The following is a 16900-nucleotide window of genomic DNA, read 5'->3' as shown; positions in this document are numbered from 1 at the left end:
CCCTGCCAAACAATTATGGTGGCTGCTGATCTGTTCACTAACAAGAAGATTGGCCATTTAAACCTCAACATGCTCAATATTTCTTTACCCCCACCAGTAACTGTCACGATAGGTCTGCTGAAATCGGTAGAACTGGCCAAAGTTAATCTAATATGTTTGGGCACCTCTAGTGTCAAGTAATGTTGTAAAGTGGCTTCAGCAATGTAGGCCCTTTGTTATGTTTAGTGGCCATCAAAAAAACCCCTCTCAGTACATATTAGAGGGGCTCTATCATAGGGAAAAGTCATTTTTAACTAATCACATCCTTGCATAGCCTTTAGAAAGGCTATTCCACACCTACCTTTAGTATGTAGATTGCCTCAGTGGTTTCTGAATAAGTCCGTTTTTATTCATATGCTAATGAGCTTCCCGCCAGCACAGGAAGTTCCCAGCAGCACTCGTCTCTGATATTATCTCCTATGTGTGTGTGCAAGCAGGAAGCTGAGTCATCATCATCAGCCTGTGCTGTATACAAACAGCAAACAATAGCAAAGAGGTGCACGATGTATCGTGCACCAGTCTAATTAGCATATGAATAAAAATGGACTTATTCAGAAACCACTGAGGCAATTTACATACTAAATGTAGGTGTGGAATAGACTTTCTAAAGGCTATGCAAAGATGTGATTAGTTAAAAATGATTTTTCCAGATGATAGAGCCCCTTTAAGGTATATAAGTATATTTTAACATATATACAATATTATTGTGGACTGAGATTTTTGCAAAATGTTGCTGTCTAAAATGTAATGTTTTTAATAATTTTTCTTTTGTTTTTCTTTACTTTTCTTTCAATATATTTCCCCTTTCATTTACTTCCTTCCATCCCGTTACCCACCATTTTCTCACTGGGTTTCTCCTCCCCTTACATCCACCTAATCCAATCCTTTTAGATCCGGGTGGTGAAAGCATTCCGTAGTTCCCTCTACGAAGGCCTAGAGAAACCTGAATCCAAGACCTCCATTCACAATTTCATGACTACCCCTGAGTTTCTTATCAACGATTACATCCATAATATCCCCCTTATTGATGATACCGATGTGGAAGATAGTGAGGAACCTCCGGGCAGGGTGCTGTGGTCCATTCCACCCCCCTCTCCCAACAAGAACAACAATGCCATTGATAGTGGCATCTATCTGACCACAGACACTAGCAAATCGGCTGCCTCTTCCAATCCCGAAAGTCCTTTGCACAGTGTGGAGACTTCTCTCTAACAGAATACCAAACTAGTCTTCAGAAACTACAAGAATAACAAGACAATAGAACTTTTTGCCTCTACTGATGTGTCGGCAAAGTCAACATTTACAGCTGAACCGGCTTAAATGTACAATATACCACATCAAGGTTATCGAAGACCAAAATGTATTACAAGCCCTTGTAATTGTTTTCATTCTTACATGCAAGGAAGATAAAGGTCAAATTGTAATCGGGGGGCATTCAGAAGAATCCAAGGTAATCGGCAGCCAGAATCAACATCTCCAGTCCAGAAAAAAAAGCCTACAAAGAAAATGAAAAAAAGTCATCACCGAGTTGGTTTTCCCACCATATTGACTTAATGTCTTGCCCTTCCTGTTAACAAAGGCCATTAGTAATAAAAATCTATATGTTGGCCCATTAAGTCAGGTGTAAATACGGTGTGTGGCGAAGTTCCATTGAATTAGGAAATTAGAGTCTTTGGGAAAAACCCAACTCTCTTTATATATAATATTATATGGCAATCATTCAATCATTGATTATTTTTTAATACCAAGGCCATTTTAGTATTCACATTGCACATTATTCTTACTAGTACCCTATTATGGAATTCTAATTTAACAGAGAATTGGGGCCCTGATTCAAGACCCTCATCTATTGATCAAAGAGGAGAGTAGCTACAAAGAGTGTCTCTCGCTCTGGAGGACCTGGCATGTCCATATAGTCTACAAACAGCCTATTGATTCAATGGGAACTTTGTAATACCTAGTTTATCCTGTGGTGGCACTGCAGGGTAAAATATTCTGTTGGGTTCTCTATGATTACAGATTTAATCAGGGGGCCCACCTATAAAAAGGGAACGTCCAATGAAGACAATCCCTTCTAAATCAAATCATCCAATGAAAGGCGGGAGTGCTGACCTTTCCTACTCCCAAATAATAAAACATAGCCTATCATTACATCATGCAATAGCTTTAGTTATAATCTCATACGCAATATAAATGTCAGAACCCAGAAATTTTCCATCTGAATTATTAGGACATAAAAAAAAGTTAGAAAGTAAGACATTCAATAAAAAAAAATACATAATTTAAAAATGAAAAAAAAAAATATAAAAAAAATATATATATATCATTTAGATCTGCAAAAATTTTTGCAGAAAAAGATGTTTTTGTATGTTAATTTTTAAATGGCATGAACTAGCTAAAATTAAACAATACTGAATAGCAGAGTGAATATCAGAAAGTATTAGGCGTATATTATAACATACAGTTATACTGCATGGATTCTAACATCTCTGCTGCTCGAGTTTTAGGAAACAAAAATTAACATGAAATTTTTCCCTTGGACCTTTTTGCTTTGAGAATGCATTTTCCCATTCACATCCTATAGCCCATCTTGTGCTGCTCAGTCCTAGTTTTCTGCATGAGTAACCTGCAATGATTTGCTAAGAGAGTACATACATTACGATAGACACCCATCGTACAACATGAAAATACCCGATTATCACCCTAAAAGCCACTTCTATGCATTACAATGTTGCAATTTTTGTGTATTTTTGTTGACATTGAGAACTTTTTTGGTAAGCAAAAATTTCAAAAAATGCCTCAAGAATTACGTTTGAGAAGGTGAAGAGCGCTGATGATATACAGAAGAATTTACCGTCCATATGTATGCCGACTGGAGAAGCTAAGGAGAATATTGGCCTACCTTGTATATTGTTCTACTAGCACCCAGTGGAATCTCACAGTCAAAAACAGTGACAAAGAACTTGTTCTACACGCAAGCTAGCCAAAATAAGGTGACGCCTCCAGCCCCTGTGTTTTTTTTGGATGCCGCCTAGAACTCTATAGAAAAAAAAAATATTTAAAAATTCACTTTTTCATTAACTATAAGCCATGGGAATTCCTGCATTTTGAATTAAAAAAAAAAATGCCTGCTTTCTTTTTACCATGCTCCACGGGTATTGCACAAAAACAAGGCATTTAGGTCACAGTTGCTGATTCTTGCAAGGTGAATAAAAGTCTGTTTCTGTAACCTTGTAGGAGTAAAATATAATATAGTCAAAGCATTATAAAAAAAAAAAAAAAATCATGACAGGGTCATTTTTGATTTTTTTTTTTTCTTTCCTTGAAACATCTGTGTAATACCCATGGTGACACTCAGAACTACCAGCTCTAGATGGTTTAAGCCATTTCTTTATGTTGAAAGAGCGCGACGAAGTAGCTGCTTAAAAAAAATTAAAAAAATATTAACCGTAATAAAAAAAATATGAAAAAAAAGAGTAAAAAAAAAAATCAAAAATGAAAAGTAAAAAGATGCAACTTTGTTTCTTTCAGCATATGAGTGTAACGATATTTAAAAATCAAAAAAAAAAAAGAAAGTGGTGTTTAATTTAACAATGATACAATGTGTAATATTACTGTTCATTTGCAGGCTTCTTTTCATTATATATTGTAGATATATTGATAGAACAAATGATACAAAGAATTATATATTTAAAAACCAAAAAAAGAAAAAAAATACAAAAAAAATATAACAAAAAGCCACTACTGCTGTATAAATCTGCCAAATGTAAGCGTGCTTTGCTTATTATTTTATGGGGTGGGGAGGAAGGTGGGGGTTGGGAGCAGTGCAATATGTCCATGCCGTCTATTTTTTTTTTTCCTTTTTTTTTTTTTTCTTTTTTTTTTTTTTTTTTTATAAAGAGAAATGCTTGTACATTTTTCAGGGTGGAGCTTAAAAACTCATATTGGGAGGCCTCCCTGAAGCATAATACTGTATTGAATGGCTGATTTTGTTTAAATTGCTACACAATGTTAAAAAATTTTACCTGCCTGTTATAAAACAAAAAGTTATATATGAAAGAACAACACCCTGTATAGTATATACAAGTCTGTATTGGAATTTCAAATTTAAATAGGCAAAAACTTTGTCTGTATAAAAAAATATGAAACTATTCTACAAGCTCAGTTTTGATAGTGTGTGTTTTGTTTGATGCAAACTTTTATATGGTGTTATACGGTATACGGTATTATATTAGTACAGACATAAAGTGGTACCATATATTCTGTCCATCAAGTAGGTCATAATGTATAGGGCTCATCCAGTCATTTCCACAAAGCTAACAGCAAAAAATATTATTGAGAGAAAAAAAAAAAAAAAGTATTTCCCAGCATTGGTGACATGCTGTACATCCACCTAAGCATCATCCACTTACCTCAAAGGAGATGCCTGCATGTACAACATGACATCATCAGGGACCACAATCAGGACAGGCACTGGAGCAGCAAAGAATTTAAAAGGGTATTCCCACGTCGCATACTCACCAGTCTTCACTGCTGTAAAATCTTCTTTCTTCCTGGTTTCTTGCATCATTTGGTGGGCGGGGTTTCACATGCAACATGTCATTTAGCTCCGCCCCCAAATTAATGAGTCGCTCCGCCCACCACATAGCGTGATCCTATGGGGCGGCTGAAGGGCCTGTGATGTCATCAAAGGTCCACACTATATGCACAATATTGGACTATGAAGTACAGGCAGGAGCAACTCCATTCTGTGTTACATACAGACAATGTCTCTACCATAATGAACACAATTGAATTAGCTAGCCTGATAGCTGGGAGAACAGAAGATGTTCAGAAATGAAAGCAGCTCCTCTCCCCTATCTGAGTGCAGGACCTAGGTCACGTGGTGTAGACACAGGAATAGCTAGAAACACAGGCTGGCTCCCATGCACTTAGCCCCTCCTCCCTCCCCCCTGAGAGCAGCAGATACATCACTTGACTTTTGAGCAGATAAGTCAAGGGCTGTGTCAACAATGAATTGAATAAAGTAAGATAATGGACAAACAAAGCAGTTTTGCTGAAGCAGTGTATTTAGGAAAAGTCTTACATCCACATTAACAAGCAGTAAAGATAGGATTCTTGTGATGGGACAACCCCTTTAAGCAACCAGGTTTAAATTTGGAGACAATTCAAAATTATAAAGTTTTTGAATTAAAATTAAAAAATTAAAATTTTGCAGAGTTTTAAAAATCTTCTCTAGCCATCTTAGGAGTGACAGTCTGTTGAGATTGGCTGCCAATGGATATGGCCAGGAGTACAGGAACTTCCTATGGTCTGGGACTGAGGCCTGGTTCACATCTGCGTTTGGTAATCCGTTTGGGGAGTTCATATGGGGACTCCCCCCCGAACAGACTACCGCAAGATTAACAAGTGGTGAGCAGTGAAAGCACATGGACCCCATAGATTATAATGGTGTCCATGTCCTTTCTATGCGGTCTCCACACAAGTCATGCAGATGGGAAAGTAGATCATGAAGTACTTTTCTGTCTGCATGTTCCGTGTGGGCAGCACGCAGAGAGCACACGGACCCTATTATAGTCTATGGAGTCCGTGTGCTTTCATAAGCTCACCGCTTGCCAATGCGTTCGGTAGTCCATTCAGGGGAGTCCCCATGCTGACTCCCCGAACGGATTACCAAACGCAGATGTGAACCAGCCCTTAACCAAAACCCAGCCATGATTTCCTTATTGTGAACAGGTTATCAGGCAGGGACACCACATGTATGAGAAGATAAGAACCCAGCCATAATAAGGAAATCATGTATGGTTTCCCACAAAGTTACTGCATCCTTGGGCACCTGATCACTGTCACCGTGAAAATGGTTAGAGAAAATCTTTTAAATTTTAAAAAATTATATTTTAATTGTCTACAGATTTCAACATGTTTATATTCTAATGGAAACCGCCTTTAAATGGTCATTAACTTTTCAAGAAATTTTACATAAATCAATAGTTCAAGCAATGATAAGAACATGTGTAATATAGATTGTGAAAGAAAATACTTTTATCTGGCACTTTTCCTGCTCATCCCAATCCTGACATTGACTTTGAAATATTTGCTGAATCTGTCTTGCTAAGTAAATAGGAGCTCAGTGACACTAGGTTCACACTAGTGTAGGCCTGTCCATTGTTCTGTTCCATCGTAGGACTAGTACAACCGATAGGCGGACCGCCACAACAGTAGTCACAAATGAAGCTTGATGGATCCCATTACCCGAAACCACCAAACAAAACAGTCAGATTCCGATTTAGATGTGAACAAAGCTTGTAAGAGAAGAGACATAAGCACAGACCGAGGCTGCTGGTGCTAAGTAGGAAGATTCTATCTTGTCCCAGGTGCTTTATGCTCATCAGAACAAGCTGGTACTTCTCTGAAATTCCCTATAAAGTTTGATATTGACAAGAAGGCACTAAGAGAGGCCAACAGTCTTTTTTTTTTAATGGTCCAAGGTATGTTTTGTACGAGGTCAGGGAGGACAAAAACCTCCCGTAACTCAGAAGGCCGTACTAATGGGAAAACAAGAACAGACATTTGTGAGAATCAGCTGATCATCGGCTCACGTACACATCCGCAATTTTACTATATCTCACATACACACCTAGATTGTATTTGGCATCTCTAGCATGCTGACACTAACCTTTTCACAAGGACGTGGCCAGAGAGGGGTGCACAGGACATGTGGCCAAGGGGGAGAGCACACCACACTGCCTTGGGAAGTCCAGCATGTACCATAATATCGTACAGGTCATGCTTGTGTCACCACAACAGGTCTGACCTACACTGGACCCCACAAAACTTCTGAAGGTATCCTAAGATTTCGGGTAAGTTTACAAGGAGGAATTTGGTACTGATGGAGATGGAATTTGAAGGAGCCGAGATGTAGCAGCAGTGCTCAGGATCAGTCTCCTATCTGATCATAGGCTTCAACCCTTAAGATGCCTTGGTGTATTGGCGATGCATCGGTCCTGCCATGCTGAAGACAGTGCCAAACATCTAGGGGCAGCGATCTGTCTCCAAGACAGCTAGGAGCCTGTTGAAGGTTCCCAGGCCGTTCTCCGGTATCAGGCTGCCAAATAATAATAAAGTCAAGCACTGACACATAAGGCATCCCAGTGTGCAAAAATACTCAAATTATTAAAAAATTTATATATATTTTTTCCATATAGTGAATATGGTAAAAATGCAATTATTATTTTTATTCCATCCCGTCCTGATTTTTTTTCCTAGCTTCCCAGTACATCATAGGAATTCTAAATAGTACCATTGTGAATAACAATCTGTCCTACAAAAAATAAGTCCTCATACTCTGTGAATGGAAGAATAAAGAACTTATGTAAGGAGTAAAAAAAAAAAATAAAAAAAAATGGCTGCAGTGGGAAAGGGTTAAAATCCTGGAGGTAAGTGATGTACACGCACCTACCTGCTTAATCCACTGCTACATGATTCAGTCCTATTGCTTGCACGACCATTGTTGCTACCTTAGGTGGTGGTGGTGATCCTTAGACAAATTTTTCCTGCTTCCAACTTCAATAACAGAATTTTTATTGTCTGTTTAATATTTCTCACGGCATGGCAGATCATAAGGCAATAGACATTAGTCACATTGTATTTCCTGGACTGAACCCTGTACAGGGACCTAGAATTTCATCATAGTCATCTAGGCTAGGAGTCACTAGGTGCAAGGAGTCCCATCCATGCCAGGAGCCCCATCCATGCCAGGAGTCCCATACATGCCAGGAGCCCCTGCCTTCTCTCAGTACTACTTTCCCTTGAAACCATGATTCCAGTATGAGATGGTGGGACTACTCACGTTCTATGACATACAGTATGGATGTCACAAACTGAACATGGCTGTCTGAAACTGGCCTGATACAAAGATGGAGTACATGAAGCCCTTTCACCTCCACAGATACGATGGCTTGAGTAACTACATGTATCTTCCATGAAAATACCATATTGGAGCATGTTCCCCATTATTCTTTCTAGAAAAATCAGACCTATGGGCATTACTATTTCCTTTGTCCATGAGGCTTGTCCCTATAGTGATAAAGGAATGCTAATACAGTTTTCAATTTAATCATACACTTCTAAGAGAAATAACAGAGGATCAGCACAAGGCAGCCTTTTCGGAAAGTTGCTCCAGAATTCACATTTTATGGGGGAAATTGCAATGGCGAGACAACTGGGTCATAACTGCAGGTCCTATCTGGTGTTCTCAGTGTACAGTGGTCAGTGCCTACCAAACATGGGCCAAGAAATGACATGCTGGCCACTATTTACTACCGGAAGAACCTACAATGTGTCTGTCAGAACTGGAGCATGGGGCACTGGTAGAACATGGCCTGGTCTGATAAATCACTTTTCTGTCACAAGATGTGGGCAGTCAGGTGTGCCACATACCTGGCGAGAGAAGAGATGGCACCAAGTGTGATGCTCTGGCTAATGAGTTAATAGGAGACCTTGGGTTCTGACATTCATGTGACATGTACCACCTACAATATATACAGACCAATTACACCCCTTGATGGAAATCCCTAATGGCAGTGGTAATGTGTCAGGCCACACTGCAAAGAGATCAACATTCCCAGATCTCAATTTAGTCACGCATGTGAGGTTTGCTAGAAAAACAAGTAGAATCCAAGGAGGCTAAAGGATCTACTGCTAATGTCTTAGTACCAGATACCACAGGACACCTACAGAGGCCTTGTGGAGTCGAAGTCTTGATGGGTTAGAGAACTGGAGGTCTTGAGTAGGCCTCAGCTCCAGGTGTAGGTCCCAGGCTCATTACTGGGACAGAAAAAGGCTGCAGATCCTTCACAGATCCAGGGAGTGAAAGGAGGCAGCAGCTGGGTCTGTCCTGTTACCCTGAGTCCGGTGAGACAAAGTTGTGCTTGTTTTGTTCGTGTGGCTGATAGTAAGCCACATGTATAGTTAGGGTATAATTTCTGTTTAGTTAGAGGGCCTTCACACTTGCGCACGTATCCGTCCACCGGTTCTCCTTCCTATTTCTCAGAAAAACTGGATAGGGGACGGCTTCTTGGTGGTCAGTTTTAAAACCAATTCAATTGAATGAGATTTTAAAGCAAACCGCCAGTGTCTGTATGCAGCCTCTCCACAGGATACAAAGTCGAACAAAAAAAACCGCATCCTTAGTCACTCGGACAAGCAGGGTTTTATTTTTGCCTGAAGTTAAGGCTGTATTGTGTTTTGCTCATTTTGTGCCTGAAGCCAAGGTTTATTTTCCTGTTTTTTCTAAATAAACCAGTTTGCTGCATATTTTGTGTCCCTGTCTTTGACTGATTATATATATATATATATTTATTTATTACACACACACAGACTATTATCTTAAGAAATATTTTTTTAATATTGAAGACAAGAAAATAAACTCAACATGACAAATGTTCATAATTCAAGAATTTGGTCTATCCTTGGCCCAGTCACTATATATGTCCTCCTGACGAAGCTCTTTATTTCCTGATAACTATATCATAGAGCTGTGTCCAGCATTCCAGTAACTACAAGTAGCCAAAGCCCCGATGACCCTTGATGGCCAAAAGGTGCACAATTTAGAAGGCTATACCTTAAGTTTCACCCGCAAAATCATGCAACTGTGAAAGTTATAATCATGTAATGTATGAAAAACATTGTTTATCTTAAAGAGTTGAATGATAGATGTGGTTGCTTATGCTTGAGGATGGAGTATGATGTTATATGATAAGATGGTGTCTGCACCCAGGATAAGACCCCATTGTGTGCAAGTGATACGTTCGTCTCGCTGCCAGGAGAGAACTCTCAGGGCAATCCACCCTAGGCCGGAGCAGCTGGCTATATATGGAGCTGCTTAAACTTCCTCTCTTTGTGTGATTGAGATGTATTACACCAATCAGGAACGAACACAAGGGCTTACACTGTTCTTATATCTTTTCCTTTGTCTGCTGCTGTTTAACCTCACATTGTGTTAAACTACGTCAGTGCACATTCTCTGGGAGAGAGGAACTAATAACATTGTGTGTGGTGTCATTTCCTTACTGCTGGCACTCAGCTTACTAATCAGGACCATGGCCTCTGACCTTATCACAACTGTTGGCCACCAGAGGCTGATAGGACTTTGGCCATGTGTAGTAGCTGAAATGTGTCCCCTAACCTTAGATCGGAAGACATGGAGGTATTGTTGGCACCTTCAATAGCATTCTCAGCGTCTTCAGACTGGCATCACGCAGCTTCTGTGGACAGATTCTTGATTCCGTTATGACAGATGTAACACAAGGCTCCAGCATATGAACCCTTTTGTCGTACGTAGCAGCCATTTTAGTTATAAATTAGAGGCATCAAAATATGTGCACCCAGCCCCATTAGTTCAAAGCCATGATAAATAACCCCAGAGGTCACAGGATCTCTGTATCCATAGTATATATGTGGATCAGCTCAGATATTATGCTGTCTATGGTCTCCCTGGTAATGTCTTCACTGAACACCTGGAAAACAGGACAAAGGGTTAAAGAGTTAAAACACTGAAATATGTTAAAGAAATGTAACAGATAAAACTGATAAATTGGGGCAGATTTAGGAAACTGTCTAAAAGAATAATGGCCTTTGGCCCTTTGATAGCAACCAACCAGGACACTGCAGGTTTTTTTTTTCTATACAGTGAAACCTATAGAGAAAATGCCAGGAAAAACATAATACATGTGGAACAAAAAGTCACCAAGAAGCACTTTATGCTGTGTGTAAATTGTCCCTATTCAGGATTACAAAAACATGGCTGATTTATTCCTTACATAGCGCCACACCTGACCACAGTATGGAATTGCACCCTGTAAGAAGGTGACTTTTAAAATTCTGGAAGTTTGTTATATCTCCCCCAGATTCCTCACGTATGTGTGGTAAGTGAGGTTACAACACAGACATATGTAACAAAATCTCAGCTGTGAGAAAGGTCTTTCTATTAATCATTTCTTGTCCTACTAGGGATTAGCCTTCAAACATTGTTGGGAGCTGGGCCTTATAAAAGGCCTATAAAAAGTTGACAAGACCTCAGTCCTGGGCAGGTCCTGGGGTAGAAAGGAGGAGTGTTCTGTCCTAACACACTGCAAACTGGTGAGAGTCCAGTCTGAACCGTTACTGTGCTGACAGTGTGGCTAAAGCAAGCCACATGTACAGTTAGGGTGTTTGCTGTATAGTTAGTAGCTCAGACGAGCAGGATTTCTATTATTGTTTTGCCTGAAGTTAAAGCTTATTTTGTTTTGCAAAATAAGGGCTAGTTCACACGTGAACAAAGGGGCGGATTTGACAGCGGATTTCGCTGCAAAATCCGCCCCTTTACAATGGTGGTCTATGTAGACCACCGGGCTTTTTTTTTCCGCTAGCGGCAGGCTGCCGCTAGCGGAGAAAAGAAAGGACATGCCCTTTCTTCAGGCGGAAGCCGCGCAGGCTCAGCCGCGCGGCTTCCGCCCCCGGCAGCTCCCTCCTATGTCGGCTCATTCATTTGAGCCGACAGTGGAGGGGAAAGCCGCGACCGCGATGGCCGCGGCAGGCGGGTTTTGACAAGAGAGAGACGCGGCTCACCGCGTCTCTCTCCGTGTCAAAACCCGCGCGGGCAGTTCACGTGTGAACTGACCCTAAACATACAGGGTAAAACCTGTTTGCACTTGAATTTTTGTGTCGGTCTCTGACTGTCTGGTTCCGCTGCTGCTATCACTCAGCCTTTCCTCCACAACCCTAAGGTCCATTCACTTAAAGTAAGCTGCAGTAACAGGCACAACCCATAGACAAGTATGGCAGCATTTCTAGAAAAACAACCGCCATATTTTTATAATCCCACACATTGTCCTTAATGGAAAATGCAAGAAAAAAATATATCCAGCATGTTGGAGTGTTCCAATTAAAACATAACCTTTAATACTGAAACCATATAATCCATTAAAAATCTTTCACAAGACACCGAGCACATATGAAAAAATAAAATTCACGGAAACATACCGGATTGACGAGCCTAACAAGACATACTGACCCTGACATCGTTATGACTAAGGGGCTTTGCCCTGAAACGCGTCAGCATGTCTTGTTAGTCCGGTACGTTTCCGTGAATTTAATTTTTTCATATATGCTCGGTGTCTTGTGAAAGATTTTTTAGGGATTACATGGTTTCGGTATTAAAGGTTATGTTTTAATTGGAACACTCCAAGGTGCTGGATATACTTTTTTCTTGCATTTTCCATGGTCATGTCTTTGCCCGGTGGACCATATCCGTGCATTTTGGAGATCCATTGTATATCTTTGAGAATATGGCTGTGGACTGTTTTTGTGCTTATTTATTGTCCTTAATACCCTGTTCGCAAGACAGCTGTAGGTCCATAAAGGCATCAGCTGTACACTTCATCTTATGGGGTAGGTGTCTATCCAGCCATTCTTCTGTATCATCTAGAGTGTCCTCACCTTCCACCATTGAGTTTCTGCACTCTCACTGCCTGGTACATCCACTCCATAGCACTGCAGAGCAAAGTATAACATGGCCACGGCTATATGCTGTGCTTCATAGCGGAGGCAGATGTCCCCATGATAGCTGTCCCTTAGAAGAGCCCAAGAAGCGGTGGCAATAGGTGTGCGCTCCCAGCTGTGCCGGTTCATCCAGTTCTTTAGCGATACAAGGTAGTGCAGCAGATACTACAAAGAAACATAGACTATAAAGCAGCCACAATTATATAATATATACACCTCTAGCAGGAAATGGAGAGTAGTTGATATATTTTAGAGTGGTTTCCACCTTGGTTGTGCCCTTCTTTGAAAAGAAGCAAACTCCTACATTTGCAGAGACATCTCCCATTCACTGTCTGCACGGACATGGTGGTTTAAGGCTGGGGTGTGGGGTTGGCGGATCAATGTTCTGAAAATCATTGTAGGACCGTCTACCTTCAGACCGGAAGACATGACAATAGGTCATGGGGCAGAGGGAGTTGAGCAGTGTCTGTATATACACATGGGTGACTATACACAGGGTTGATGCAAACATGGAGTGGTTATAAGCCGCGTTTGCCTGGTGTGGCATGGATCCAGAAGGTTCTGTCTCTGCTCCAACACAATGAACATACCCTCCACTACAGCATATGTTGCTGCATAGATGGAGGTGCTCTAACAGGTAAAATATAGTGCAGACTAAGCAAAGTGAATGGTAATGAGTACATGGAAGATTCACCAGAATATTAAAGTGCCGAGGGTGGAAAGACAAGAAACAACTCTCACCTTGTGCGGATGGATGAAAGAGACGCGGAAGTGTAAGAGGCGGAGCATCAATAATTCACACTGTACAATGCTATCCCGCAGCTCCCAAAACTTGGCATCTACTTCAAGGGGGTCACTCCCTGGATTCAGATATCTGTTAAAAGAATGATTAAAAGAAACACAGCAGAAAAAAATTCTCTGAGATCTCAAGTTGTAAGAGTATGACTTTGGAAAGCACGCCAACAAATAAAGCATGCATTACTGTCTCCTACTGTAGAAAAATGGCAGGCAGATTGGGCATGGTTTTTGAAGAGGATTTTGAAGCAGACTCCTCTCCAAATTCTGCAGTGTGAACATAACCCTAGGCCCCCTGCACATGAGTGTGCCATCCATCGTGGGGCCATCTGAGTGCATTCTGTGATTTCGGGGGGAAGGGTTATCAATGCTTTGAGCTCCGATGATTCGGAACAGGATCAAACCTGTTCATAGGAACGGACCATTGAACAGCCCTTGGAGGAGTGGCAGATGGTGAACTCCAACGTGTGCATTAGGACTAAAAATTCGTCCACACGGGATGGTAAAAAAAAAAAAAATCCTTTGTGGATTTCGCTATAAGTTTTACAACAAAATTGTGAATTTTTTTTTTAGATTTGTAGTGAAAATCTTCAGTAAAAATAAACTGCAGATTTAGAATGATGTTAGGGGGTGGGTACACATTCTCTGGGATCTGCCCCTTCTGGACAGAAGTCAAGTCCCTTACTGATGGCCTTTTTATCCAAGGTGTTCCCCTGGATCCCTTTACCTATATATTTAATCCCCCCCACCCCCAAGCACTTAAGTAAACAGACCTAAATTGTTTCTATATTTATGTACTGCCACCAAAACCCTTAGGCTGATTTCACACTGTTTTTTTGGTCCAGAAACTGAGGCGGCCTCCGTCTCAGTTTCCTGACCAAAAATGGGTAGCTGCAACTTGATGTCGGTGCAGTGACCTGGCATCTAGTCGCGCACTCCGCTCTGGATTAGGCCAAGTGAATGAGAATGTCGCTTCTTTTTTCCAGGAGCCGGAACAAACGGCTCCCGGAAAAGAAAGGACTGAGCGGCTCCCATTGATTTCAATGGGAGCCGTCTTTTTGGTCAGGATTTTGAGGCGAATTTGGACTTGGGTGCAAATGTAAATGGCTACAATGTGCAAAACATGTGTGTAAATTTACAAAACCTCAGGGAAAATCCACAGCACGTGTGGACAAACCCTAAATTCCTTTCGTCATGGAGTAAAAATCTAAATCCTTCTTGTTCTCAGGGGAGGCTGGAACCTTGTGACCCCATTGATCCAATACACTTCAAAATATACCAGTACTGTGTGTGAACAGAGGCTTAAAAGGGAAATGCAGCTAAAATAATCTGATTTCCAGAATGAAAAGCCTTTATAGAGAGTAGGAATCCCACTGGTACTGCACAGATTTCTATTACTGAAATCAGACAACATGCAAAGCCAAGAACCATTGATATAGATGTACCTTTACTGACCAAAAAAAACAGACGAAAAGGGGGTTTTGTCTTAGAGTTTGCTTTTTGAAGGTAATGTATTCCTATAGCCACTATGCTATTTACTTTGGATCCTTTAGCTAGACTATTAGTAGTTTTAGCTTGACTGAACAGCAGAGATCCTCACTAAGTATTAGTAGCCAGGCCTGGGTTCTCTTCGATGTGAGATGCACTGAATACCAATTATAGTAATGTTGTGGACGCTTCTTACCGGTGACACACATTAATGATGTCCCTTGTCCTGAGATGTTGCTCCTCTACCTTCCCAGCCAGGTAAATTGCAGACATGGCCACCAGGTATGGGTCATAGGCTTCTAACGTGGTCTCGTGGAAGAACTTGTGATACACAGTACATGCCGTCGCTATAGGGATGGACTGCATCCCGAGCTTCACCCCTGCAAAAGATGACACTACAGTGAAATGTCCAGGCCCATTGATGATCTCCTCATAACCAGGGAAAACGGTCACTCTGTCTATCCTAGAGATCTCAAATGCAGTCCTAGACTCATCACATGCGGGCAAATTATATGCAGCCGGGGTCTGAACAAAGGGTAGATACAATAGGGAGACTCGTACAGCTCTCCCTCCCTGCACCAGCCACCATTACACCTCTCCCACTCTGTGCTAGCTACCGCCACATCTGTCCCTTCCTTCACCAGTAACCATTACACCTCTCCCACCCTGTGCTAGCCACCACCACACCTCTCCCTCCCTTCACCAGCCACCACCACACCTCTCCCTCCCTGCACCAGCCACACCTGTCCTACCCTGTGCCAACCACCTCCACACCTCTCCCTCCCTGCACCAGTCACACCTCTCCCACCCTGTGCTAGCCACTGCCACACGTCTCCCTTCCTGCACCAGCCATCATTACACCTCTCCCTCCCTGCACCAGCCACCGCGACAACTCTCCTTCCCTCCTTGCACCAGCCGCGGCCAAACCTCTCCCACCCTGTGCCAACCACGGCCACACGTCTCCCTCCCTGTACTAGTGACCATCAAGCTTCTCCCTTCCTGCTCCAGAGGCCATCACACCTCTCCCTCCCTGTGACTGCGACACCCCCTTTGTCCCTTTGCCTGAGACCCCCACACTTCTTCCATCCTGTGCCAGCAGCCATCACAGCCATAGATATCCCTCCTTAGAGGAATTACTTACCGGTCTCCATAATAAATCTTGTAATCTTGAAGTGGGTTTTTTCCGCTTTGTCTTTTTCTGGTGGCGCTGTACTCGATGACTCCTCCATCTCTCCAGTGCTGGAAATAAAGCAGGTCAGGAGAGGCGTCAGCGCCATATGCAATAATGTGTAATATAGAAAGTAAGTGCCCTGCAGTGTAGTGATAATATGTGAGGTTACCATGCTGCGCCACAGTCCATAATATCAGTATCATAGTGTTTGGTAAAATCTGCATATCTATCCCTGCATTACAATACAGATATGCCATTCAGGGTGCTAGGAAAGCTGGGTGAAAAGCATCACTACAGCCCCTATAGCGGTTGTCACACAGCTGTCCTGCAAGTCTGCCTGCCTATAGATCTGCTTACAAGTGATCTATCCCTGCATTACTGTACAGACATGCCAGTCAGTGTGCTAGGAAAGCTGGGTGATGACCTTTTCATGTGCAATAATTCAGCCACACTGGTTGTCACCCAACTTTCCTAGATACAGATATAGTAACGTTACACATCAAGAGCTTCAGAAGTGGTGTGAAACTACAAGTCCCGGCATACACTGCTGTCCACCAGCCCGGCACTGGAGGAGAGGAGCCGTAGTCCATTTACCTGCTGTGCAGCACTGGTGTCCGGCTCTCTGCTGCTGCTGCTCCACTGTCCAGTATGGAGCTGCTCATGGTGTGATGACGTAGAGGTCACGTGCTATTCAGATCACATGACCGACCTGGGAGGAGCCTACAAATAATACAACTCTATGGAGCGGGAAGCAGAGGGGGGGGGGGGGGGTGTAGTATGGTGACAGAGGGCTCCTCCATGTGAGGGCTCCCTGACCAGCCGCCATCTTCTCCCTATAATGGGGGCAGTGCTGGTGTCATTAACCCC

The 16900-nt window shown here is 42.0% G+C and overlaps 2 protein-coding genes across 6 annotated transcripts in view; one reads left to right on the top strand and one right to left on the bottom strand.

Moving 5' to 3' along the window:
• The window catches only part of ATP2B3 (ATPase plasma membrane Ca2+ transporting 3), a 135094-nt gene extending 132789 nt beyond the window's left edge, over positions 1 to 2305 (top strand). For 3 of the 5 annotated variants that reach the window (XM_075260432.1, XM_075260428.1, XM_075260429.1), the window contains one exon: positions 931 to 2305. In XM_075260432.1, coding sequence (XP_075116533.1) covers positions 931 to 1251 — 321 coding nt within the window. In that variant the 3' untranslated portion in view covers positions 1252 to 2305. The remainder of the gene's footprint in view (positions 1 to 930) is intronic. The other 2 variants (XM_075260430.1, XM_075260431.1) reach the window with 1 other exon arrangement.
• A 7183-nt stretch (positions 2306 to 9488) lies between these two features.
• CCNQ (cyclin Q) lies at positions 9489 to 16663 on the bottom strand. Its single transcript, XM_075260635.1, has 6 exons — positions 16628 to 16663; positions 16004 to 16101; positions 15059 to 15242; positions 13321 to 13453; positions 12517 to 12744; positions 9489 to 10556 (listed from the first exon to the last, which is right to left on the bottom strand). Exons 2-6 carry the CDS (start codon positions 16089 to 16091, stop codon positions 10467 to 10469), a joined length of 723 nt encoding a protein of 240 aa, XP_075116736.1. The 5' UTR covers positions 16092 to 16101; positions 16628 to 16663; the 3' UTR covers positions 9489 to 10466.
• Between the last annotated feature and the right edge of the window lie 237 nt (positions 16664 to 16900).

This window comes from Leptodactylus fuscus, chromosome 11, assembly GCF_031893055.1.
Source record: "Leptodactylus fuscus isolate aLepFus1 chromosome 11, aLepFus1.hap2, whole genome shotgun sequence".
Classification (NCBI taxonomy): Eukaryota; Metazoa; Chordata; class Amphibia; order Anura; family Leptodactylidae; genus Leptodactylus; species Leptodactylus fuscus.
This window is presented reverse-complemented; position numbering and strand designations above follow the sequence as displayed.